This window comes from Glandiceps talaboti, chromosome 1 (assembly GCF_964340395.1).
Source record: "Glandiceps talaboti chromosome 1, keGlaTala1.1, whole genome shotgun sequence".
NCBI classification, from domain to species: Eukaryota; Metazoa; Hemichordata; class Enteropneusta; family Spengelidae; genus Glandiceps; species Glandiceps talaboti.
In genome coordinates, this window is record NC_135549.1 from 21,196,878 (window position 1) to 21,224,474 (window position 27,597).

Genomic DNA, 27,597 nt, shown 5'->3' on the forward strand with positions numbered 1-27,597 from the left:
CTGAATGTCTTACTTAGACTAAAGCAGGCATGATGAGACATCTCTTTCTGGTCTACCTGAGTTTATGACAAACTTTTCGACCACGGTGGGCGTTAACTACATATTATTATTAAACTCACTTAAAATTAAATTACCATAAGCAAATCTTACCTCCCCCGTGGAGCTTGCGTTTGGCGGCAAGCGCTCATCACTCGCCATCTTATTCTTATATATTCACAACACCATCGATCACACTACCTTGCCATTTCTGTCAAATATGCGACGTTTACAGGTTGTCAAAGTCAGGACTAGCACTTGTGTTTACGTAGCATGGATCGAAATCTGTTGTGACTCACTCACCGCGCAGTCGACGTCAAGTACCAAATGAAATTGACCTTTGACATGAACAATAAGTAGTCACTTCCGTGTTATTCGCACTGCATTGTGGTTGTGATACGTAAGCATTAGAACAGAAAATGGTGTACATTTCGGAAAGTAAGTACCAACCACAGTCTTGTCTTGCTCTCACGTTTATTGCTTGTCTTCTTCAGAACGAAAGCTGAAAACGTTGTCATAACCTATTGAAAACTGTATCCATACATTAAGGGCTGTTGAAAAGATGTGATCGTACTCTATGTGGCACACGGTTTGGTAGGATAAATTATCATGACTCGCTCCTTTTGATGTTTCGAATTTTGTTGATAACTCTTCCGGGTTACGGCATCGCAATATTTTAGGTCATTGGCCCCCAAAAAAGCAGTGAAGTGAGCCTAGGTTTTGCTTTATGCATATTCACTGCCTATTGGTATGTAATGAATGTAACGTCATATACTGGCTTCTATGTTATTCGACAGTACATGATTGTTCTTGTAGATTGTAACGTTACGTCGCGTCGTACGTCGTCGTTAGAACTGCAACTGTACACAGGCAGTTGCTCGCTATTATTCGGCCTGACGCATGTGACGGCCTCACTGTCGCAGTTCTCCATTGTCGTACTCTATGAACTAGCAACTTCACGAGCGACTGCGGAACCGTACATGCGTGTATCCATTGTACAATGGAACTTTGAACCATACATGTAGACCCAGGGTCTGAAAACAAATTTTGAATGGAAGTTAAATTTCTGTATCTGTAAGAAATAGAACTTCATCACTTCTATGTGGAATGATAATGTGCGGTGCAGTTTGTTACTACAGTGCGTAAAAAATAAAATCAAAAGTGTTTATATATATATTTTCATTTTTTTGGAGATTTCTTTAGTCAAGACCTGTAAATGTAATAGACCATGATTTCTTAAAACTGGCAAATTACTATCATGAATGTTAACTAGAGAATTTGGTCTTGAGCCACTTCAGTAAATATTCATGGTTAGTACTCAGTACTACTACTAGTATGGAGCCAGTGTGCCCACTAATGATAGCCAAATTTTGTTGTTGTGAGTCAAAATGAGAGAAAAAAATTGTGATTTCTCGTAAGTGATAGGGGAATACCAAATTTTGGTGTGTCACTAGGAATTGTGTGCATCAGTGGTGCGTCAAATTGGCTTAGAGGGCACACTGTATGGAGTTATAGCATTAGTACCTATATCTCCATCATGTCCATGCTATTGTTATCAGTTACTTAGAGTGGACTTGAGTTCATATTATCACATTACTGTATAATCTGGAGTCACTGCTCATTTATTTTTTAACTTATTGTGATCACCTTTATTCCTCCAGGTCAAGTGTTGGAGTCGAGGTCGCCATGGCGACTGTCTGCAATCCCTGATCTTTTCTGGGGTATTTTAGACTTTATTGTTCTCTTGTGAGTATAAATAATGATTGTTTTAATTAATGGTCTTCTTTTTTTTCTGTATATGATAAAAAATATCAAAGAACATGATAGCTGGCTTTTAATATAAAAGAAACAGTCTATTTGTATTATATTTAGATGAGTCACATAGATATATGCATACAAACAACAGTGTTTTATTTAAGGGCGGTAAGTAGGTAAAATCTACCGGGGTTCCCACATCATTTTACCGGGGTTCCCCACCTAAACTATGATACATTGCATGGGAAGCACTACCAGTTTTACCTCTTTCCCCCTTTCTGTTACCGGGGTTCCCAAACCTTAGCAAAAACACTGAAACAAGTTAAAAAAAGAGAGAGTAAAAACCATCCATAATTTTATAGTTTTATGTAATGTAATTCCCCCCCCCCCAACAAAAAAACCAACAACCTTTTAAACCGTTCTTTTCTTTTCTTCTACAGCTTCCACACAATGGTGTCAGTAAGTACTAGCATTTATATTCAAACAAATCACAACACATGATAGACTTACATGTATGGTTTCCATCACAACTATTTCAACATAAATTCACTCAGTTGACATTGCAACATAGAACAATAACAGTACTTGTAATTGTTAATTGTAGTGATGGGGGATAAAGAATTTTTGATGATCATTCCCATTCGTGAAAGGCAATAGAGACATTTTCAGAAGCTATATCGGTTCTGGAGAGTCATTTCATGATTTTACATCACCTACAATTATTTGCAGTTTCTGAGAAACATCAAGTTTGTCTTGCGCCTTTATAGGGTATCTTTGCTGTTGGCAATTGCATCATGGGAGTCAGTAGAAAGTATATCCATGACTCCTAAGAGCTTTTAATAATTATACTGAACGGTCATTAGTTAGTCCCCGCGGACGAAGTCCGGAACGGGGACTTATGGATTGGGTTCCGTCTGTCCGTGCGTCCGTGCGTCCGTCCGTCCGCAGCCGTTTCTTGGAGATGCCTGTACCGATTTTTTTCAAACTTGGTACAGGGGCAACATGCTATGGCATACATATGCACGTCAATTTGTTTTATGATACGATCCAATATGGCCGCCTAGCAACCATTTTGTTTGCGAATTTTCCCTGTCTAAAGCCATAACTTAGACATGCTTGAACAGATCTCATTCAAAGTTGGTATTAGGACAGTGTTCTATGACATACATGTGCATATCCATTTTCATTGTGATACGATCCAATATGGCTGCCTGGCAGCCATTTTGTTTGCAAATTTTCCATGTCCAAAGCCATAACTCAGACATGCTTGAACAGATCTCATTCAAAGTTGGTATTAGGACAGTGTTCTATGACATACATGTGCATATCCATTTTCATTGTGATACGATCCAATATGGCTGCCTGGCAGCCATTTTGTTTGCAAATTTTCCATGTCCAAAGCCATAACTCAGACATGCTTGAACAGATCTCATTCAAAGTTGGTATTAGGACAGTGTTCTATGACATACATGTGCATATCCATTTTCATTGTGATACGATCCAATATGGCTGCCTGGCAGCCAATTTGTTTGTGAATTTTCCATGTCCAAAGCCATAACTCAGACATGCTTGAACAGATCTCATTCAAAGTTGGTATTAGGACAGTGTTCTATGACATACATTTGCATATCCATTTTCATATTGATATGATCCCCCATACCCGACCAATCCTTTATTGTTGTAGGCATGTTCCATGTCCGACAAGCAGACACAACATATCTAAGTCTGTTTGATTTAGGTTCACAAGTGTTGTTGCGTGATCAGAGTAGTGCTAATTCCTTAAAACCCAATCATAGCGGGGACTATGTCATTCTCAATGGCTTGTTGTCTAATTTTTTGTATCTTTCTCACGATAATGACTCGAAATATTTCACAATTTTTGTTATCAACAGCCTGGTTTGACAAAAAAGGGAACAGGATACACGTCAGATTACAGATCAGGCAATGATAGATGGGGGTAAGTAATTTATATGTAAATGAGGCAACAGCCAATGAGTGTAAAGGACCATATGTGGCTATATTATAAACATATGTAATGGTAGGACATTGTAATTATATACCTGTGTTTCTCAATGATTATCTAGTACAGTGTGGATAATTTATCAGAAACAAAAAAACATTCGGCACCATTTAGAATATTTTGTAGAATTTGTTTTGCTTTGTTTTTGTTTTATTTAATGTTAAATATATATATTACTGTATATGTCCAACTTCTCCTTAGGACACAGACCCGACTAGTTTAACAAACTGTTTTTGTGGTCCAGCCAGGAGTTTAAAGTTATTTTTTTTTTACCTTTCATTGCCGGTGTATTTACATGTATTTAACTAATTCCTTTTCCTCACTTGATATGTCGACATCTAGCTAATAAATATGTGTTACAATGTCATTAAATAAATATTTCTACTATCTGTGTCTGAAAGTGACAGTTACAATATTGAGAAAGAATTAAAAAAAAAAAAATAGTTTCGCCCAGCAGAATGACATCAGTTATTATTGCTAATTACCTTGTATATTTCATCAGTCCACCCAAGCCACCTAGGAGGAGAATGGGAGGATTTGGAGGAAGAGGAGGGGGACCTACACCTCCCCCACCTGCTGGAGGTGGATGAGGAAGGTACGAATTATCAGTTTTGAACCCATTAAAATGTAAAAATTGAGTAAATGAGATCCTGTCTAGTTCTGTATTTTTTTTCTTAATTTTAAATTTTGAAAGACAAAATGTGGAGTTTTTTTGTCATTGATAAACCAGATGAATAGTGTTAGACAGCATGCTTTAAATAGTCAACATAAGGTTATTATGACGTTTTTTTTCACTTGTGGTTTGTCTTCATTTGAGTTGTTTCTTCTTGAAAAAGAATTTGATATTGACAACTGCACCTATCGGTACTACCACTTGATGTAAATGTACAATGTAGATATAAAATCATTGTTAGCTAGTTTGATAATGTCTGAATAGCAGGCTACCTGCAACTGTACACAATGTTGTCATATTTTAATGCAAGTACTCTATTTGTGTATTGTATTACAGGTAAACGCCTGCTGATGACAGCAGGCATGAGAGTCTAGCCACTGAGCTACAAGGATGATTTTAAAACTGCCATAGAATCAAAACATCAATGATAGAAGTAAACGGAATGTCATCACCAATAGTGCAATGAAACGAAAGTTGAATTTTTTTGTCCCATCATCCCAGTGGCATATAGACTCTCTAACTTCCATGTTGCTGCAGTGTGTGTGAAACACTGACAATGATGTTCATCTGGGTAAACCACCGTGAGTGGCACTGGATGGATTGATGTACAGCAACCAACCTATATTGCTGTCTCTAATCACGTTACTCTACTTTCCTATCTCTGTATAAATTCTTAATATAAAACGGATTTAGAGTAATCTGCTAGAAACAGCAATAAAAAAATCTATTTTGATGATTTCCCTGATTTAATAATTGTCAAAATAACGGTAAAGAAAAAATAATAAAAAAAAGTATATAAAAAAAATACTTGCCTAAATGTACTTGCATCACAACTTTGCCTACAGAGTATTACAACTATATTTAGATAAATTGTATTTCTACTATCATGAATTTTCCGACTCGACTTAGTGAACTTCAGAAAACTTAACGTAATTCACCAACACAGAGAATGTACACAAGCATTCCTACTACACTTTATACCATGAGATACTTACAGAGAGAAAAGGCTTTGGAACAGTTGGTATATACCAAATAACAGGTAGACATTCTTGGTAGATAGCATTTCAATATTTTTTAAACATTTACTTTGGAAACACAAATGTTTATGTATGCTTCACAAGTGACTAAATGACAATACTGTTATTTAAGTGAGAGTAATACATAATGTTGAATTTTAAAATATTTTTCTCAATCCACATAAGTTCTTGTTTCATTTCTGTATAATACTACTATGGAAAACAAGCTGTTGGCAAACTGGAATAGATAAAAAGTTTTCTTGCATGTGGTATATCGCAGAAATGGGGGATACCATTGCCTTCGTGATGTGGTAGATTACACAAGTGGGTGGTAGCAGTACTTTGTCATGTGGATGTAATCACTTGAGGAAAACTTGCAATCAGAGATGCCACCCTACTTTATATACATCAATAGCTTATATCAGTATGTCACAAAAATCATATCAGTTTGCGTTTATCAATAGTTAATCTGCCATTGTTGTATCCAGTACATTGAATCAATAGTAGATGTTGATTCTTAACCTGTCAGCTGACTATATGGTAACGTCGCCATGCCAACTCTTTACTTTGCTTGTAGTTGTAAACAAACAGAGAGATTCTTACATTCATTTATTCACTGAATTGTACTCTACATTTGAATTTGAAGACAATAGCCACAAAACAATAATATATTGAGTAATAAACACTTCAGGTAACTGTATTATGTTCATAAAAAAGATCTTTTATTTGAAATAAAGTTATATCATTTCAAGCAAACAGATGGATGTTCATATTTCTTCAACACCATCCCCAACCACTCCCACCCATATTGTTTACCTGTGATATCTATGCAATGCAATGCAAGGGATACCATTTACATACATTTTTTGTATTTCATATTACAACATGTATTACCCAAGTCTCCCACATTTGGGAGAGTTTTGTCTACATTTTACATGCACAGATTTTCACAAAGTATTGTAAACGTTCCACCATGATTGTGATGAAAATCTGTAGCCGCATGGACGTGGGGAAATTCGTGAATAGAAAAATGGCAGTGATGGGTACTCTCTCAATGAATGGATGTGAAAAATTACTGACAATCATTCCAGTATTGTATACAATGTCATGATAAGTCATCAAGGAAAAAAAATTCTGATCTTTTACAATAGAATAACCATTTGTCAACCATACAATGATGATGAGTTCATGATCCCTGCATGCTTTGTTGTCAAAGAGTTTGGCTAATAATAATTGTTGCGACTACTAAAATGTATCGGCTTTTACAACACAGACAAGACTTTGAACTGAATGCTGGTACTGGTCCTCTATTGAGCCTAGCTCCCATAATTAAGTGATGTATTCGTTGCAATGTTTTGTATCATAACTGCTGAATGTGTTTATAGTACAGTTAGTAGGTTTAAGCTGTGATATCTCCATATGATGTCAGCAACTGACAACACACCTCTCACTTTTATGCAAGTCATTGAATAATTCACAATTATATCACCAAACAAATGGTGATCTTTCCCGAAGTACTTTCAGTCCATAATGTCTCCATTCTCTCTGTCGTATCCATAATTCCTGGGACGTGTCCAGACAGCACAAGACGGCACCACCTTTCCAACATGTCAGTCTTGGGTCTAAATCCTGGAAATGGAATTTTTATAGATTGAAATGGTATTTTTGGCGAAGATAGGGATATAAATGAATCTATAAATAAGCTACAGTGTATACTGTGTTCAGGTACTGAGGGAATACTATGATATTATATGAACCAAAGTATGGATGAAGTTATACACATCAAAGCCTTTTGCGGTTATTTTGGTTTATAAGCTGTGATATCTCCATATTAATAGTTAGTCTGAAGTACTTCAAGTAGATCTCAAACTCTGCCTAAAACTAGGCATTTTTGTATTAAGAGTCCAGCAGCAACATCAAAGTGGCCATATGGATGCAGATCGGGTATTTATTTTTTATTTTTTATTTATAAAACAATTTTATCATGGCTTCCTACTTGAAAAATCAATGTGAAACAAAATATGGTATGTTTGTAACTCAATAAATTACAAAATCATAATTAATTTTTGTTATTGTACAGTATGTACAACAATCTTTTTACACATTCTTTAAAAGCTTTTTTGCAAGGTATTGAGTTACAAACACAGACTAAGTTAAGGTTGCTTCATATTGATTTTTCAAAGTAGGAAGTCATGATAAAATTTGATAAGCAGCTAATACTGGTGAACACTGGAGGATGTTGGCATATTCAGACAATCATGTAGTTTATGGTAGGATTGAATGGCATAACATAAAACTCAGTGTTCAGTTCTTAGAGCTGCATTCATAATACATAATGTATAATACTAAGCAGGAGTTTTGTCCGGGGTATTTTCTGTTTGGCCAAATTGATTAGAAAAATATTAGAGTTCTGTTCACAAAACAGTTCTATACGAAATATGGAGGATTCGTTGCTGTCAATGATGCCTGTCGTGTGTTACTCGTAGAAAGTGATTTTACTTTGTCTGTTTTTGAGTTGTGGTTATAATGCCATATGCCAGTTTTTACCTGTAACCAAAAATGTATATCCCATGCGAAGCATGGGTTATTTTCTAGTCTTTGAAAATATTCCAGCATATTTACATGAAGATCATTATTAACCTTTGACCTCACCTTTGACTTGCACATAACTTCTACAGCCTCTATTTGAGTACGGAATTGTTGTGGCATTCCAGTCAACATTCTGTACTGAAGTGTTTCCTGGGTTCCTTGAAATAACAAACCTCCACCAACTACTAGAATAGTACTATACATTTTCTTCTTAGTTTCATCTGAAGCTGTAAGATGGACACAGAGTGTTTCAAAAGATAAAACATGTACTTTATTTCAAGTTCAAAGTTGGTATGTTGTATGCTTTTGAATTTTACTGCCACAAACAGAATGAAATCAACACTGTGTTCAGGGTCTACACGCAGTCAGATACAGTCTGATAATACATTCTTTTGGCTGAAAAATTATGGGTTTTTTTTTTGTCTTTTTTGAAACTTCACCCCTTCCAGGAAAGTATCGATTACTGAAAACAGCAAATTCAAATTACATTGTATGATAATTCAATTCAGATGACAATCACCACTACCACTATCACCACCTAACTATAACAACAGTTTTGTTAGATTTAAAGCAAACATCATATACATACTGGTAGTATCGGTTACTTACAACAACAGCTTATACTGTGTAGAATGGCTTCATCCAATCCTGGTAATCTGTCCTGAAAGTCAGCTGTAGCCATTCGTTTGGACATACTCAAAAGTTGTGGTTCTGGTTCATCTGCCTCCCTTTCTTCTGTCAGTTTCTCTGCTGCCTTTGACTTATCATCAACATTCCCACCTCCACCACTATCTTGATTTTGATTAGCGCCCTCAGTGTTGGCACCTACTTTAGGTTTGCTAGTCTGTAGGTAAAATACAACATTTAAATTGAGTAAACACCACACATAGTTCTTTTCTTTATCAATTAAGAAGTCTAGTGGTGTTTTCGATACAGCTGAGGATCAACAGCGCCCTCTTGTGACAATGTAGACATGATTAGATTATGAGAGAAATTGATGATAAGTTACGGAATATTTGTTATGAAAACTGACAGCAGGGTTCTCCTCATGTTGGTGAGTGCTGACCAGCACTCTGAAAACATGTCTATAACAATAAAGTCAATCAGTTCTACTGTGCTAATGTCTATGCATGTCTTCTAGAACATTACAATTGTCTTCTGGAATTGTTGGAACAGTCGATTGTATAGTAGGGATTTCCTGAATATTTTTTGATTATCATCATAAATTACGTTTATGGTTTATATCATGACACCTGGTTTGAGTTCAGTCAATTGCAAGTGGTGGTTAACTGTGCTTCAGTAAGTAGAATACTGTGATTATTTTTTAAATAGTCAGCAAATTATTACACCCAAATATGCATAAACTCAGCTAGTGTCTCTTTAGTGAAATTATCTCTTTGAACCAAATATAAGTTTTCGACTTCTGCAAAAGATAAGTGATGGTTAAAATGTGCTTCGTGAAGTACAACATTAAAAGAAAATCTTAATATGCAGTGCGGCAATAGTGACATCCCCCCCCCCCCCAACATATACTTAGCTTATACCTGTCTCAGTTCTCTCCTGCCACCAGAGCAAAGGGTGCTGTCTACATCAAAGCAAAAACGTACCTCTACCTGTCACTAGGGGGTGCTATCTATACAAAAGTAAAACAACATACCTCTCTGCTTTGTGTCTGTAAAAGATAGGTCTCGTCGTGTGGATCTTCTGGGTTACCTTGGTTTCTTTGCTGTGTGTTAATTAAGAATTTGCCAGCTAGACCAAATGTCTGGGGATAAAATATAGCCATTGGTGCTTGTAGGCCCTCATCTCCTAGCTTGATCTGGTAAAGTACTGTAGGTTTATGTGGTTGTCTAATATGAAACTCATGTAACTGAGCTCCACATATATCCTGTCAACAAAACAAACGAAAATGGTAATTTCTGTGAATCATGACCTGTGGAGCTCTGTACTATAAAGTGATCATATTTTCTAAAAATTGGGTGAAATTGTAAATATTTATGTATTTATTTATTGCAGCGTACCCATAAAATGGTTTTTCAAGCAATTGTGATTAAATACATAGATGCAAAATAGATCCAGATAAGATTGTAAATAAATTGCACCCCCGCCCCCTCTCCCAAAACCAAATTAAGTTTTAAATAGTACCATCATGACTATCGCTTCCCCTGGCTGCCTTTTTGGGCCTATTTCCTACCATTACCACTTATCTTATCAACTGTTCATCAACTTTGCACAGCTATAAATCCCAGAACACACTAACAGGCTAACACATTACTCTGTCAAGTAAACCTCTACTGATCAGACTAATGGCTATAGGCAGATACTCCTTCTATTAGTCTGATATGTAAAATGTTATATCCACTGACAAGAAATGATAGTTATGATGGTAATACTTACAAGTTTTATTTGAAATATAGAGTTAAACAAAAAAATACACTAGAAATCCAGGAAATTATGGAAAAAAAGCTGTTTATTCTTCCTGGTCCCTATGCCACAGGTCAGCTTTCTCCCTTCTCAATATCGATCAGACATCTTTGACAATATTTGTAATTAAAAGACTTCAACAAATGACTAATGAACATCAAACGTTTAACAAATTATGGCTATGTCTAAATAACGACTTACTTGTTCTAAATGACAGAAACTTTCTTTCAATTCCTGCATAAGTATGGCATCCATTCTACCGGCAAGATCACACTCCTTATATGGAAAGTAGACTCTACTGAGAAGCCATGCAAAACAACGACTGATGTCACTTCCTCCATACGACAGACGTATTCTAAAAAAAGAAAATCATGAAATTATTCAGTCTATGATAAAAATTACTTTCCAGTGGCTTTACTGTAAGTCCATTGCAATGCATTTCTTTTCATAACCTTCTCATAGCCTTCTTATTGTTAACACTAGACACCATACACTTGTCAGAAAAAAACCAAAAGATTTTTTTACTATGGTCACTAGGAGTGCTGTTTCAAAATACAACAGGAAAGTTGTCACTTTATGTCTGTCATAGGATCTAAGACTGGACTGACCCAAAACTAAATCCAAATTATATTAGTGTGCCTTAAAATATGACCATATCTTATCGTTCAATGTCCTAAAAGTAGCTTGGCGTAATGAATTTGAATGTTGGTAGTCAGGATGTAAAACAACTGTTATTAGTTGGAGACACCATCTAGTGCATAAACTGAAAGCATTTAGTATTTATTTATGCTAAACATATTGAATGAATCCGGTTATGGACCTCAGATTATTATACATTGTATGTAAAAGGCATGCATATCAAGTGTTTCTCAAAAACAAATTATTTTTCCCTCAGAATTGCTGGTTGACAAAAATGTTGTTTACTTATGAATTAGAGTAATATTTCTACGCAATTTCCATGCTGTTTGGGTGAAAAATGATTTCAACATTTTCAACAAATAAAAGGAATAGTTTGAATTCCCAAGGATAAGAAAGGATGATTCCATCCACATAAACCTACCTAGTATTTCTATGTGAAAGTCCATCTTCAACACATGATATACTGGTTTTTTGGTCCCCAACATCAACTACACAAGCACTTTGCAGTCCTGCACCAAATGTTGCACATACAGATTCCTAAAAAAAAAAATACAAACACATATTTATCAATGGTTTTTACGATAGAAGAAATCTTATTTCAAAAAAATTCTGATGCCTTGAAGTTTTCTACTAAACTATCTGGTTTTCCTGAAATGTTCAACAAAGAAGAACTGAGTCTGATAAACAATTAATCCTCCTTCCATCTAACTACATTGGCCGAAATTGAAAACTGTTTCAGATAGCAGTAGTAAGTAGTGCTATGAATACAAAGCCAGTATGTAGTGAGGAAAAATAGCTCTTTAGCTGACACTTCACTGTATTTTAGTGCCATGCACTTACTACAGTGAAAATTCTCCCATTGCTCAATTTGATGACATTTTTAGAAATACTTGTATTTATTGATACAAAATAGATTACATTAAAATTTAATTGATTTTCGTAGGATTAGAACTAAACTGTCTCAGCCACCCCCCCACCCCAGTGAAAAAAAAATTTCATCCTACATTGAACGATTGATCTTACCCTGCTAAGTGCTAAATCCCTTCAGTGTAAAATGTCTCTCATGAATATTAATTTTTCAAGCATAAATAATCATTTCTGCTGACTCTGCTTAGCCCATAGCAAAGATACTCTATAAAGGCAAAAGATCAACTTGATACTTCTCTGAAATTACAAGTAATTGTAGGTGATGTAAAATCATAAAACCACTCTCCAGAAACCATAGTTTATGAAAATGTCTCTATTTCCTGGAGTGGTGTTCCCTTTTTAAGTATTATATAGTTGTGATGTACCTGTATAACTATAGCAGCACCAAATCCAAGTCTGTTTAGTAGTAAACTCATCAGTTCTTTGACATGTGGTCTGTGATAGATATCAGGAATGAGTAGAACTGCTCTGTAATGCTGTCAATAAATCACAATGTATAGATTGACATGTGGTCTGTGAAAAATATCAGGAATAAGTAGAACTGATATATTTACTTTTCAAGTATTGATCAGAGAGTATGAATCTCATATATTTTCAAATTTTACTAAATCCCCCCACCCCCACTCTGCATCTCCATAGCAATACACTGATGACTCAAATTGTTACAAGCAATATGCATAAATCGACAGGAGCGTGCTCATACATTGACAAATTAACAGTTCTTTGTTATGAGCTGTTGCTTCACAACTCCCAATTGTTTATTCCTCAAGTGTAAAACATCCCTCATGAATATTCATTGTTCAACCATGAATAATAATTTCTGCTGACTCCCATGATGCAATGGCCCATAGTAAAGATTGGTATTTCTCTGAAACTGCAGGTAATTATAGTTGATGTAAAAATCATGAGATGACTTTCAAGAACTCAAGTTTATGAAAATGCCTTTATTTTCCTGGCGTGGCATTATATACCAACTCACCCTCAAATCTTTGACTGGTATTTCTAAATGTTTCTCCAATGCTGTACTCCATATGACAAATAGATCTTCCATGACTGCAGTAAGGGAACCTCCTATACCTTGGTGTACATTCAACATACCACAACGGTACGGTCGATGGAAATTGTAACAATCTTCTGCACTTATGTACAATGCCTAGTAGAAGGGAATCAAACCAAACGTACATGTATTCAGAGAATTGGGTATTTATTTTGGAATTTTAATTTATAAAACAACTTTGCTATATGTTTAGCTACTTGAAAAAACAATGTGGAATAACATACACAAAGTCCATGTACTGCCTTCCAATTGTTTAGATTACTAGACAGCTGAAATGATGACTGCTACCTTTAAAGTTCAGCTCTAATAATTCTAGTCTCCAATAAATATTTTTTTAAAAACTGTACAATAAAGAGGTAGTGTTCCACAGAGTAGTGTTGTAATGACCTGGTCAGACCATATATATTACAGTCTACTATACTACATACAGTATACATTACTCACCTCTTCACCAACAACGCATTCTGGTAGATGTTGAGTATCTGTCCATTTCAGACCAGAGTTATCATCTAGTCTTTGTGGGATAACTGTAGCATTGTATGCAGACACCTACATGTATAACATTGAATCAATGTACAATGTCGATGAGTAGGAATGTTGTAAAGAATCATGTATTCAAACTTGATAGACCTGCCTTATGGCAAAATGTTTCGACTCACAACAAATACTTAGATGACAAAACCTACATGTAAACATATAAGAATTTATTGATATTGTTTGCTATTTTTCATATTAATATGTAATATCAGAATATTGTTGCTGATGCCATTCTTGAGATTTGATTTTATCATTTTATATTCATATCTAACACTATACTGTTCACTGCTGAAAATCAAACATTGTCAAGCATCAATCTAATCAATCAAACACCAATCAATCTATCAATCAATCAATCAATCAATCAATCAATCAATCAATCAACCAATCAACCATTCAATCAACCATTCGATCAATCAATCAATCAATCAATCAATCAATCAATCAATCAACCAATCAATCAATCAATCAATCCATCAATCAATCGATCAATCAATCAATTGATCAATCAACCAACCAATCAATCAATCCATCATTCAATCAATCGATCAATCGATCGATCAATTAATCAATCAATCAATCAATCAATCAATCAATCAATCAATTACCTGTTCTGGAGGAGTTGGCAGTCTTCTTTGTCCTGCCGATGTCACTCTTCCCCATATTGCCTGTTCTATTTTCCTTAATCCATCTTCCATATTACGTTCACATGCCATATGCTTCAATTGTGAAAGAAAAAGACATCCAAAATAAAAGTTATAACATGTCTCATTTCAGAATAATGCTCAGTGCTCATACTTAGTATACGTACATGTGTATATTCAAATGACCTCTGGCTTGTACATTAAATTCTAGTCTATGGTAAATTGATTAAAACTCACATAATTGTTCTCTCTCTGTAGTAAGGATGGGAATATACTCAAGGTAACTAATTGGATGATTCACTTGGTTATACCATGGAAGTAGAACTACTTCTACTTCCATGGTTATACTTAACATTCTATTCAATGAATATTCATGACCCATAAGAGCCTCTTAGTTACACTCAGTGAAAACAAAAACATTTCTACTGACTTCCAAGGCAATGTGGCCCACAGCAAAGATCCCCCAAACTGGTGACAAATTCAACTTGATGTTTCTCTCAAACTGCATTATACATGTAGATGATGTAACACCATAATATTTAGGTATCTAGACTATAAGCAAGTGCTACTGAAGGCAGAAATAAATGTGACTTACATTTGTTTCATATCTTAGTATAGTATAGTCTTCTTGTACATGTTGTCCTGTTGTTTTATGTCTTCTGGCAATCACATGTGGAATGACCACAGGGACGGTATCGGAAGCTCTGCCTAGTCGTAGATAAGCTGACCCAGGATGTATTACAACTATAGCTGTTGTTTGTATTGGCTGGGGTAAGGAAAATTGTGACTTTTGAAATAAAATTTAAGGTTAAGGTTTGATTGACGTATACAGCAAATCTACATTTTTGCTTGCATTTCATTAAAATTTCAATTTCATTTTGATCAATAAAATAGTTGATTTTTCATATTTTGTTTTTTGTGAATTTTCAAACTTCACTGATTCAGAAGAAGTAATAAAATGATTATATGGTTTGCGTTTTTAATCAATATTACAACCACCACCACCACCACCACCACCACCACCACCACCACCACCACCATTAATCATCATCATCATCGTTATCATCATCATCATCATCATCATCATCATCATCTGATCTAGTCCTGCTTGCAGACGGTGGACGACTTACTCCATATGCAAGCAGGACTACATCTGATTAAACAGGTTCATAAATTGGGTTATACACGTTTGATTTATGGGAATGTCTACACCCTTTGATGACTGTTGAAGATTAAATCACACCCGGTCAACTTTTAGTGGTTAGTTCGATAAAATATTATGAAGAACGTGTGCTAAGAAATCTAACACTTAGTAAACATTTACAGTAACACTTTTTTACACTAGCATTTATATTGAACTAATGAAAATGAATGTTTAAATTTTGATTCACTTCGAACAGAAAAATACATATTGTTCGTTACATACATGTACTGTACTTGCAGACGAGGTTAGTGAGTCAGACTCATTTGTACAGTACACCTTGGAGTGCAAGAGTACACGAATGACTTACTTCGGGTGCAGGTTCTGGCATCGGTGGCTGTATAACAGGTCTAGGTTTATCTTTCTTTGGAGTAGGTCCAACAGGAGCCATAGCACTATATCTTAAAGTTGCAAGTTCGGAAAACACACTTCAGGGACGATTTGTTTGCTCTGTACGATCATCACCCGAATTGTTATGCTGCGCCGGATAGCACATGTGTTGTTGTATCGTGACGTCATGGATTTATGCGTATCTCATTCCCGGATTTTTTTGTATACCTCATTCCCAATAATCCACTTTGCTATAGTATACGTATTTTAGTTAAAATATAAGTTAAAATTGGTATATATCTGTTAAAACTCTATAACATATGCAAAAGTGTGTATACACATACGCAGTAAAAGACTATTGTCAAAAACAATTGCGTACGAGGTTATTTTGAAAATGGTCGGCAAGTCGACCAGGAAGTGGATGGCTATCGGAGTCTTCTCCGTGATTTTGACGATATCTCTCCTTCCCGTCACTGCTAGCAACACGCTGCAAGAATATTTACAAAGTAAGGAAAACGAAATATCTCGACTTGTCAGCCGAGCGACTGGTCTGTTTAGAAATCGATGTGTCGAAGACTGCACGACCACCAGGTAAGTAAAAGTGACAGCTCTCTCCACCAGATGATTCATACCATTGTGACTGATTGATGATTGACTAGTAGATTTGGTCGCAATATTTGAATAAGGAAATATTTTGGTCGAAGTCTGTAAATGATCATCCATGTCAAATGCAAAGTAAGAAAACAATACTTATTGACTTTTAATTACTTGTAAGTTAATTAAACCATGGTACATCCATGATTAAACATAGGTGATATAAATCATATGCATGCATAGTTCTGCTTGCAGTCGATGCACGCGTGTGCAGAGGAGGAAGGGACCACTTACTCCGTGTGCAAGCAGGACGAGTACATGCAATGCTCTGCGGTTACAATGCATTGTAGATGCCATTTCACCATTTTGGTATTTATGTAACAGTACTGATGCAAATTACATGTATTGTATTGATGCAAGGTCGTAATATCATGAATATATTATTATTAACAAACTGTTGTCTTACATAGTGCAATTACTTTAGACTTTAATAGTTATTCATATTCAAATTGGACATATTTTATAGACCCAGAAAACTTATGGTAAAAGATCAAACTATCAAATTAATTTTTTACAGTTTGTAGAAATGAAGTCAACATTTTTGCTTGAAAATGATAACATATAAAGTTGATAGTCAGAAGATATGGAAAATTTTGTTGACTCTGACCCATTTACTACCAAAAAGTGAAATAAATAAATAACATAACTAAAAGATGTATATTTCAATTTCTGTATCAAGTAGTTGTCAGGTGTGTTTATTTTGTTATTTGAACAAAATTGGCTAAATTATATTTATTGTGTATAATGCTATCAATCCAAAATAAAGTTAAGTAGGTGAAAAAAAAAGTTATAAATAGTGAATATTTTTATGCAAAATATGTTTACAGGAAATTGGTTTGAACTTCTTAGGCTGAATAGTTTTCAAAATTAACTTGAAACATTCCTGAATGAAAATCAAAATTTTGCTTTCAAAATGTAGTTTGGACTGTGATTAATTTTTTGACTTTACAAACCCTGATATTTTGTTTGTTTATTCCAACATATACTTCCTTTGATTTTGCAGAAATGAATTTTCCTGTGCAACCAACGATATATCAGCAACATCAGAGAGTAGCACATCATTTTGTTCTACGACTCATGGGGGCGCTGTACTTACAAGCCAAGGTTGTCAACTATGTACAAACAGGTACTTGTACTCAGATGATATGTTGTCATATACTTGACTTCACATTTTCATATATCTGTAGATTGTCCTTACTACAGAGATAATGGACATATGGGCAGTCCATGTGTAATTTATACTATTGAAGTTTACAAACTCATGGTGGTGCAACAGAATGAAAGTTCATGTATTGCTAATAATAGTAATCGGTGTGCGGCAAGTGTGTGAACAGATGAAGTCAAAAACTGCTGTGCTGATGGCCAAGATTCATGTATGCCGTAAAGATTCAGAAAGCATAATAGTGTCTATAATGATATTAACTTAAGTGAAGCAATTGTTGAGGACAAAATGATTGAGTTGGTGAATATGCAAATAAGGATTTATGCTCCAAAGAAGACTCTGTAAATTGTCGTGTTGGTATTTGACCTCAGTTACCTGTAATAAAACTGATGTTTTATTTATGAAGACCCCCCCCCAAAAAAAAAGAAAAAAAAGAAAAGAAAAAAACTAGCCCAAAACAACAACAACAACCCCCCCAAAAATGAATTTATTTTGGTACCTACTAATCTTGTTTTTATCCATAAATCATAAACATGTGATAAAGTATTGCATTTCAAATTTTACATGTAACAAGATATTTGTAAGGTCTAGGTATACTATACACTAAAATTTCACCTTTCTAATATTTTAGAAAATTGAATTCAGGGTTTTCTACTGTGCGTACTCCAAGTCAAGAGGACACATGTACTGATAATGTTATAGTAGACAGATGTTGGTCCAGGGGTAAGTTAACATATTACATCATTGTCTTCTTTATACAACATTATAATTTCATCCTTAGATGGTAATATGAAGACATCCATAACACTATTATAATAGCTTTCTTGTGTCTTTGAGAAAAAATTAGTAGGAAAGGGTAAAAGTGAAGGCATTTTCCCATCAAAACTTTAATGTAGTGACCAAAGGGGAAGCTAAAGAGATAGACACTGTCTGTCTGTCTATCTATCTATCTGTCTGTCTGTCTGTCTGTCTGTCTGTCTGTCTGTCTGTCTGTCTGTCTGTCTCTGTCTGTCTGTCTGTCTCTCTGTCTCTCTGTCTCTGTCTGTCTGTCTGTCTGTCTGTCTGTCTGTCAACTTTGACCAATTCAGCTTCAGATTACTACTTGGCTCTTTCCTTCCCAAATCATTTGTATAACTACTTATTTGAAAAAAGAAGTAATGAAAAAATAATAATAATTTTGTAAGGATTATTTTGTATGTTTTTCCTCCAAAATGAAGCTAGATTGAGTCAATAAAGTGACAATTTTTATTCCAAACTTTGTTGTCAGGAAATTGCCAAGTACTGAAACTGAAGAGTATAAAGTTGAAGGGAAACAATCACATAAATGATGTCTTGTTGTTGTAGGCATACACAATTATCTGTGTAGTACTGTAGGAAATTTGCATCAAAGTTCATTGGTTTATGTACTTACCTCAACCTAGCCTTTAGAACCAAATATTTTTTTAATTTTTCTAACAGATTTAGATGAAACGTTTAAGGAGAATTCTGATCCTGCTGTAAAATGGCAGTTTTATGCAAGTCGTACAGGATTATTCAGGTTTGTGTTTTTACATTCACTTAATATTCAACATAATAATATTTCAATGTACAGTACATCAACCAAATTTGGTATTTTATATAAATGTTTATTCTGCAGTTCATTTCATGAAAGATTGATCTGGAACAATTATTAATTTAGGCTGTAAGATACATCATGTCGCCCTGCCATGGCGTACCTTACAGTCCAATACTAATCTTGTCAAAGAATATTAATTTACTATTTTCTATTCTTGTCTCTCATAAGAAAGTCATGAAAGCACAAACTTGCGTTTCATCTATGCGTAGTAATAAGGGATCCAAACTGAAGTAAAAGCACTCATCATTTGGAAGACACACTTCCTAGCTTTCATTAAAACTTAACTTTTTATTCCACAAGCAAGTGAAAGATAAACACAAGTGGTGAAATCAACCAAAGATTAATGAATCAATACACCATTTTGATCAAAGGGAAAAAAATGGAATTCAGAAAGAATCAAATTTTACAGTGCTAGTCAAATGTAAATAGAGAAACAACTTGTAGAGAAAACATTTAATAGATATAGTAAGAACGTAAAATGTTTTGTCATCATCTTTTTGACAGAGTGTTCCCAGCATTGGCTCAAGAGAAGTGTTATGATTTTGACCCGAGATCAAAATTTTGGTACGTATCCACAACAACCGGTCCCAAAGATGTCATTATACTATTAGATACTAGTGATTCCATGGCTTACGTACCAGAATATAATGGTAACTCAAAATCACTTATCACTACAGCCCAAGAAGCTGTGTATAATGTACTAAGAACAATGAATTCTGTAGGTAAGTGCAAATATATCATAATATAATCTATGAAAAGATGAGCATTGATTAACATGTTCCTCTTAGTCTCTGTAAAGGGAAATGCCATTCCAAGAAATAAAGGTATATTTTCATAAACTATTGATTCTGGAGAGTCATATCCATGATTTTACATCATCTATAATCAGTGTTTTCACTAAGGCTTATTTGTGCAAGGTCTCTGTCTGCTCTCGCAGTCAAATTTCATGTTTTACTCAACCTTATGTTCAAGCATCAAGAATGAAACAGAAAATATATACAAATAAAGTATAATTAATGATTAAATGAAATGTTGTCATAGAGTTTTATTTCTTTCTATTCAGCATCCAAGAGCAGGTAAAAAGTGTTAGCTTCATATTGCAAATAGACGTATGATTTTGCTTCCTCCCTACGGCCGAAAGGGGGATTACCCTTCTCCTTAAATTGCTCGATCTCAAAAAACTTAGAGGGAACACTGCCTACAATTATTTGTGATTTCAGAGAAACATCAGGTTGATCTTGTGAATTTATAGGGTATCTTTGGTGTGGGTCATTGCATCATGGGAGTTATCAAAAATAATATATTCATAGTTACACAATGAATATTCATGAGATGTATTTTACACTGAATGGAATAAGCACTCATGATTTCTATATTAAATATTCATTGTTTTGTTGTTCTTCAGTATTTTTTGTTGTTTCTCTTGAATGTATAATCAGACTAATGGAAACAAAGTATTATTACTTGCCCATTCACGGAGTGTCTAAAACATTTCAAAGTCATAGCGGGCCAAAACTTGTCACAAGACACGAATTTGTTTGCTGACATGTATTGTATGGGCACATTATTCATTTGTTTTGTGTATTTTTCATATAGATTATGTAGCTGTTGTTGGATTTTCTACTGAAGCCAAACAAATCACGATCCAAAGTAAAAACACATTGGTTCAAGCAACTAGAGAGAATGTGGAAGAGCTTGTGGTAAGAAATGCTGACAATATATTAAACATTATTTCCTCAAATTTCTAGTATACTGTATAATAATAGCTGTATGAGAAAAACCCCAATGATTCTGTGTAGTAATGCAGTTGAATTATAGTAAATACCAAGAAGATTAGTGTGTTTCATGGAGATAAAAGTTCTTATGAGATATTAGTTTATACTTGTAGACAATGTGATGTGAACTCAGGCATGTAACATTTATTAGACTAAGTCCTTTTTTACTTTCATTTGGGGTTTCATATGTTGACCTTGTATGATGGGCTCAGTTCAGTGTCCAGTAAAGTACGTAATTATACAAGTAGATTATAATGAATTGATAATTCTGAAATATCATGACATCATTGTACAGCTATGAATCTTAAGTACACATACAAAACATTGGGTCATATTTTGGGCAGTGTAATGTCAGTGGTAATCTCAAGTACTTTGGCAATGTAAGTTTTCAACATGGTAAAATTGGAATGTGCCATCGATTTGGCTTAATTGATCTACATGTATGCCTTCTAGCAGTTCTGCCCAACTAGTTTGTGTAGTTCACCCTCTCATATACCCTATCTTTAACAATACACAGACTGCAGTCAGTAATGTGGACCTTGGCATGCATACCAACTTTGAGGCAGGCTTTCGTCTAGCGTTTGACGTCTTTGATAGATCAGTTAGAGTTGGTAGGACAGCGTCATGTCACAAAACTATTCTGTTCCTGACTGATGGTGAACCTACAAGGGGAGAACAAAATGCTGTTAAGCTGAGTAAAGTGGTACAACAGATGAACACTGAGTAAGTTTGGTGTTATTATTCAACAGATATGTTATATCCATTTATAAGTTACATTTTAGAGAGGGAGTACACTGTAATCACACCCATTCCATTATTTTCAGATTCTGATAAAGAAAACTTGTAAGTTGCATGTAACTAAAATATTTTGATGATAAATGTAAGAATGTCATTTATACTGATTTGCCACTGTCGTGACCTCTGTGTGACCCACATCCAAGTGTTCCTGGAGGCACATGATCCTATCAGACACAAATTTTAAATCTCTTCAACATCTTAGCTCAATGTGAAAGTCAGTATAAAGAGGTACTAGTATTGTGGTAATTCTCACTACCTGCAATAGCATTTTACCTCATGCTAGTTTCACCCGAAGGCCACTGTTGAAGACAGAAACTCTTCAGGTATATCTGTTCAAGCTGTCAATACTTAGTGTCAACAAAGTTTATTAGGCAGTACTAGTGAAATACAGATATTTTTTACTAAAGTTGTGTCTTTTCCAGTTCCAGGGGAAAAAAGATTGCCACCATTTTCACATATTCCATAGGACCATTTGCCAAAAAGGAAATCACCAAGCAGGTAGCATGCAAGTAAGTATGAGTAACTGGAGTAATTGTATTATTCTAGAAACAGAGATATATAGGATATTGTTGTACACAGTGCCACATACAAGTTGTAATTTGTGTATGATCATGTACATGATTCCAACATATACAGATTCATGTGAATGGAAATGTCAGGTAGTTCTTCAGTATGATAAACTTGGACTGGAAAATAATTTACTTGTTGGAGTGAAATTTTTTCCTAGATTTGTAATGTGATATGTACAGTTTTAAAGAGACATGATGTAGATATACCCTACCACCAAATGAATCATTCTGTTTAAATACCCTAATCCATTCTAATTCATAATAATTTTCCCCACACTATGAGGACTCCAATGAAGGGAATCCTGAAATGTTAGCTCTGTATATGAAATTATCAGCTTCGGATTTAGACTAGCAGATCGGCCGTTGTGGGCGCAGTCTAATCTCCCTTTCCTCAAAAGGACTACTAAGGCAGGCTGATAAGCCCAGACCAATGATGTCATTACAGTCTACTTTGAATTGAGATTGATTTGTAATACTGGAACCACGTTTTTTGTTTAATTGTCAGTATTGTCATTTAAATAGAAGTATTGTGTTCTTCATACTTGTAGTGCTGATGGTGTATGGACTCATATTGAGGTCAGTGAAACAGAACGTCTTCAAGAACAGCTTGGCCAATATTATGACTACTATGGTACATTACATAAAGGTGGCAGTGCTGTCATGTGGAGTGCACCATATATGGACTCATTTGGAGCAGGTATTGTTCAATATTAGGCACATGTTTGTGTAGAGTGATTTTGTTAGGCGTTGAGGGGGCCATATAAGCATGACTCCTGTCTGTCTATGCATCTGTGTGTGTCCAACCATATTGATAACATACCTGTATGTACAAGTCAATTTCACTCAATCAGGGTTAGTGCCCTCTAATGATAAGCCAAATTTTGTTGTTGTGAGTCAAAATGATGAAAACTGACATTTCTTGTGAGTCTCCACATAAGAGATAGGGGAACACCAAATTTTGTTGTGTCACTAGAAGTTGTGTGAATCAGTGGCACGTCAAATTGGCTTAGAGCCTTAGAGGGCACACAGAGCTGGGTACTGAGGTAATATAAATGTACATGTACCATAGGGGGCATATACATATTAATGTTTTACAATTCATCAGATTTAGCCTAAGTTGATGGGCCATATACTTTATTGATACAGAATACCAACATCACTGTTGAGAAATAACTAGTTTTGGGTCTGTGTCATTGAGGCAGATTTGTATATTGTTGACAGTCAATTATCATATATAATTCTGTGCAGGTTTTGGTTTCATGTATCTATATGTGATATATACTGAACAAATTACATGTGACCAATAACATCAGTTTGTAATTGTCACAGCTCCTGATGCTGTATAGTATTTCTAATGCTGGTCAGTGTAATTCTGAAGGTATACATGCTGTGTAGATAGATTTGTAGATTTTAGTGTTAAAAGAAAACCTGATTTCAGTCACCCCAGATCCTCTCATTGTATCAATGAAATATCTAACTCAATATATTCTTGTGGCACTGGCATCGAATAAGTCATAAATACAATATATTTCAAAATGTAATTTCGTTTTTTTCCCTCTCTGTTTTGTTTTGTTTTAACTTTGTTCATAGTAGATGAAGTAATAACAGGTGCCAAGTCAGTTTATGATAATAGTACAACGCCATCAACATTCATTGGTGTTGTTGGTATTGATTTATCACTTCAAAATTTAACACAGGTAGGTAAATCATGATTTCAGTCGTATTCAGTCATTATTTCAAGCACATCAGAACCAAAGATGTAGACACACATGCGTTGTTGTGACATAGACGTGCATTGCCATGATGTAGAACAACCATAAAATTCCATATTTTTTGTTGAACCTGGCTCATGCATGGTTTAATACCTAACATATATATACAGAAGAGCTGGTGCGAATACCAAGCACAGCACATCGGATATGAAGTCAGTCAGTAAAACAAATTAAGCCTTGGTCAGATTTTAATCAGATTGCTATGATATACCATTCACATCAAATTATTGTCATGCGTTAAATAGTTTATTAATTATACCCCTTTTTCTTCTTTTCCCTGTCATCAGAGATTTACAAGAGACGATGTCCTGAGGGAAATAAACAGTAGAAATAGACACTGTCCAACTATAGAAGTGTATGACAATTGTGAAATTGAATTACTCAGACTGAAAGAATACAACCAAGGAGTGATCTCATACAAAAGAAATTATGATAGAATATGTCAGAATTCATCGGCATTGGTGAGTGCTAGTGTGATGTGATGCACAATTACAAGTGTTGCATACTGCAGTGTTTGCGTTTTTTGTGAGCGCTAGTGGTGTACTCTATGGCTGTACTTCCATGAGTGAAGCAAGTGAAAGTACAGTAGAAAACACTGCAAGTACGAGTATAAATACTGCAAGTATACACTCCATCACTCACATGTCAAGGGGGACTTAACATTCTGTCAGTATATGATATATAATAACCACATCAACAAATTTTGTAAAATTGTAACTGTGTGTGGACTTCATTTCATGTACATTGAATACTTGCATGCTCATCTGCATAAAAGTATGCAACTATGTTTCATTATTACATGTATGTATCAGAGATTATTGCACTGCTTTACATGCATAATATTGGTATTTGCACAGCAGTGCAATACCGAAAAACATCATTGCATGCCTGCATGCAAATCATACTGTTACATACACAAATGAGGATGCGAAAATTCATTTACATGAAAGCATGTGATTTTGTAGTGTCATTTTTACAGAAATTTGTTGTATCAGATAAACTATGTAATAATAACAGAATCCCATGTCGCTGAGTGCAAGTGTGGGTACTCAGGGGTACTTGCATGAGTGCTTGCAGTGTTTTCTACTGTACTTTCATTTTGGATTGATGCCAGCTCTGTACTGATAACTGAAAGTGAATGATCGAAACCAATGCATTTTATCTTAATATTTAACATCTGCGTTTTTATTGACACATAGTGAATTCACAAGGCAGTAATGCTCAAGGTGAATAAATAATTGAATTAATAATAATAAGGCATCCGTTCCCTTTAATTTACTTTCATTTTATGTTCACTGATCAGAGAGGAGGCTCAGAGGAAATGTGATTAAGAGGAATGCCACTGTGTGACTCTTAAATGCTTATTCCCTTCTGTGTAAAATATCTCATGAATATTCATTGTTCAACCATGAATAAATTTCTGCTGCCTCCCATATTAGGTAATGTGTCCCTTAGTAGAGATACCCTATGTTAAAGGCACATGATCAACTTGATATTTTTCATGAAATCGTAAGTGATTGTTGGTGATGTAAATTCATGAAACGTCTCTCCAAAACCCATAATTTATGGATATGCCCTTATTTCCTGGAGTGGTGTTCCCCTTTAACTACGATGTATAGTATGTGGCTGTAGGTATTTTGACATCATGTTGTATATACTTTATTACATTAGACATATAACATTCATTCAACAAAATTCACCCCATTAGTGTTGTACATGCACACTACACGTAAAACCACTGTTGTTCTGAATTCCTTTAATATTTGACAGACTTGTGGTCTTCCAAGTATGGATCCATGTCCTGATAGCACAGCTTACCCCAGTATGTATACATCTCAGTGTCAACAAGACAGTGCTGAAAAACAAGATTTTGTGGTAAGGATATGCAGACTTAATAAAAAGGAAAAATTTTAACAATAAACTAATTTAAAATATTATGACAAAACCACCATCTGTGATCTATGGATCAAAGGAAATTTTTCGTGATATGAAAAAATGACAACCATTTGCCCTTTACAGGTTACATGTATTTTTTTTGTTAGCAGTCCAACGAAATGGATTACTGTTTAAATTGTGTTTTGTACAAGGTATTGCTTACACCATGTATTTCTAACGAAAGAGAACACACAACTTACCAGAAGAAGAAAGATACATGAATTAATAATGATTGACTTGGGGGGTCTCATTCTTACATTGAGTAATTGTCTTTGTAGCAAGGCTATAATCATCTCAGTAGTTTTAAATGCGTCATAATTTTAAGGGGATATTACTAGCCCTTCAGTGTCCACACCTACGCTTACTACCCTATCAGCTACAAACTGTGATGGATTTTGTAAACCTAAAAGCAGTGGTTATGATTGTGACATAATCAGAACAGAACTATAATTGCAAGCATCATTAAAACATGTTCACCTGGTCAGTAAATCATAGTGATAGCAGTATACAGATAGTTTGACAAAGCCCTGTTGACCTGAACAGACGAAATGTTACTTGTAAGTAATAAGAAGCCTCAGTCATGGTACAAGAATGTGTTCTTACTATATTGAAAGCAGCATTCAATTCAATCTGGTGTTCTTTCTGTTTTTGGAGTTACTATTATGTTTATTGCAGTCATTATGATTGTAAATAGTCTGTGTTTCATAACATTACTTAAATTGAATTTGTAAGTGTACATTTTTGTCTTTTCAGGAAAACTCATGTTGCACCAGCTACAATGAACCATGTCCTGCATCTTCAGCCAACACAAGCTACCTCAGTAGATTTAGCTTTTTGGGAAGAGCCTTTTTAATTCTATTACTTGAAATTGCTGCAGTCAGGAGGTAATACACATTTGTCACCTGAACTGAAGGGAAAAAAATGTTACTGGTGCTATCATGTCAAGAGACAATATCTTGGCAGTGTAGTAATAAGTACAAGGTCACAGTTTGCCAAACTATAAGCCTGTCTGCCGATTGAATCTGTGATTCTGATAAAGTCATTTAGAATGATCAAGTGTAGTGTAGCCACAGATTCATCCAGTCAATATGTTAGTAAAATCAAGACAATGTTTTTTGCCAAGGTTTATCCCAGTAACAAAATGAGAGTATTAATAATATTGTAACTTTAAGTATTAACATTTACATTGAAGTGATCATAAGCATGTTTCTGTCAGCGAGACAAATAATAGACAGTTGGGGGGGGGGGGGGGGGGTAGACAGTGGAAGGGATCATTTCTCTTCCACTGTCTATGGTCAAATGTTTAATGGAGGTACTCTGAGTAGGTTTTGCATATTTTAACACTTGAGTTAAACACAAAAAGTGCAAACATAAAAGAGAAAATTATGTGTTGCTTGGTGAATTATTTAGTCTAATGAGGGTTTATTTTATACTAAGAATTAAATCGAAGGTTTCATCATTTTGTATCA

The 27,597-nt window shown here is 34.9% G+C and overlaps 3 protein-coding genes across 3 annotated transcripts; 2 read left to right on the forward strand and 1 right to left on the reverse strand.

Moving 5' to 3' along the window:
• Nucleotides 1-430: 430 nt before the first annotated feature.
• On the forward strand, nucleotides 431-6,231 carry LOC144451796 (selenoprotein K-like). Its single transcript, XM_078143088.1, has 6 exons — nucleotides 431-474; nucleotides 1,698-1,782; nucleotides 2,232-2,250; nucleotides 3,684-3,748; nucleotides 4,314-4,406; nucleotides 4,821-6,231. Exons 1-6 carry the CDS (start codon nucleotides 456-458, stop codon nucleotides 4,822-4,824), a joined length of 285 nt encoding a protein of 94 aa, XP_077999214.1. The 5' UTR covers nucleotides 431-455; the 3' UTR covers nucleotides 4,825-6,231.
• On the reverse strand, nucleotides 6,215-16,003 carry LOC144450838 (actin-related protein 8-like). Its single transcript, XM_078141947.1, has 12 exons — nucleotides 15,829-16,003; nucleotides 14,913-15,083; nucleotides 14,282-14,392; nucleotides 13,581-13,685; nucleotides 13,059-13,232; nucleotides 12,445-12,555; nucleotides 11,574-11,689; nucleotides 10,715-10,868; nucleotides 9,747-9,977; nucleotides 8,699-8,933; nucleotides 8,153-8,316; nucleotides 6,215-7,129 (listed from the first exon to the last, which is right to left on the reverse strand). The coding sequence occupies exons 1-12, from the start codon at nucleotides 15,907-15,909 to the stop codon at nucleotides 6,986-6,988; spliced, it is 1,797 nt and encodes a 598-aa protein (XP_077998073.1). The 5' UTR covers nucleotides 15,910-16,003; the 3' UTR covers nucleotides 6,215-6,985.
• Nucleotides 16,004-16,254: 251 nt separating this feature from the next.
• LOC144441143 (voltage-dependent calcium channel subunit alpha-2/delta-1-like) lies at nucleotides 16,255-27,339 on the forward strand. The gene is made up of 13 exons (XM_078130683.1): nucleotides 16,255-16,439; nucleotides 17,506-17,628; nucleotides 18,296-18,387; nucleotides 19,123-19,201; nucleotides 19,784-20,001; nucleotides 20,876-20,979; nucleotides 21,572-21,777; nucleotides 22,275-22,361; nucleotides 22,970-23,118; nucleotides 24,012-24,118; nucleotides 24,481-24,654; nucleotides 25,964-26,068; nucleotides 26,882-27,339. Exons 1-13 carry the CDS (start codon nucleotides 16,270-16,272, stop codon nucleotides 27,014-27,016), a joined length of 1,749 nt encoding a protein of 582 aa, XP_077986809.1. The 5' UTR covers nucleotides 16,255-16,269; the 3' UTR covers nucleotides 27,017-27,339.
• Nucleotides 27,340-27,597: the final 258 nt, after the last annotated feature.

What these genes read in the sequence shown, in the direction of transcription:
- LOC144450838 (XM_078141947.1), bottom strand. Translation starts at nt 15,909, where the DNA reads ATGGCTCCTGTTGGACCTACTCCAAAGAAAGATAAACCTAGACCTGTT. An exon ending in GTGCTGCTATAGTTATACAG is followed by an intron (nt 11,690 to 12,444) that starts GTACATCACAAC and finishes TTTTTTTTTTAG; the next exon opens with GAATCTGTATGTGCAACATT. An exon ending in CTTTCACATAGAAATACTAG is followed by an intron (nt 10,869 to 11,573) that starts GTAGGTTTATGT and finishes TTCTTTTTTTAG; the next exon opens with AATACGTCTGTCGTATGGAG.
- LOC144441143 (XM_078130683.1), top strand. Translation starts at nt 16,270, where the DNA reads ATGGCTATCGGAGTCTTCTCCGTGATTTTGACGATATCTCTCCTTCCC. An exon ending in AGACAGATGTTGGTCCAGGG is followed by an intron (nt 18,388 to 19,122) that starts GTAAGTTAACAT and finishes TTTTTCTAACAG; the next exon opens with ATTTAGATGAAACGTTTAAG. An exon ending in GTACAACAGATGAACACTGA is followed by an intron (nt 21,778 to 22,274) that starts GTAAGTTTGGTG and finishes TGTCTTTTCCAG; the next exon opens with TTCCAGGGGAAAAAAGATTG.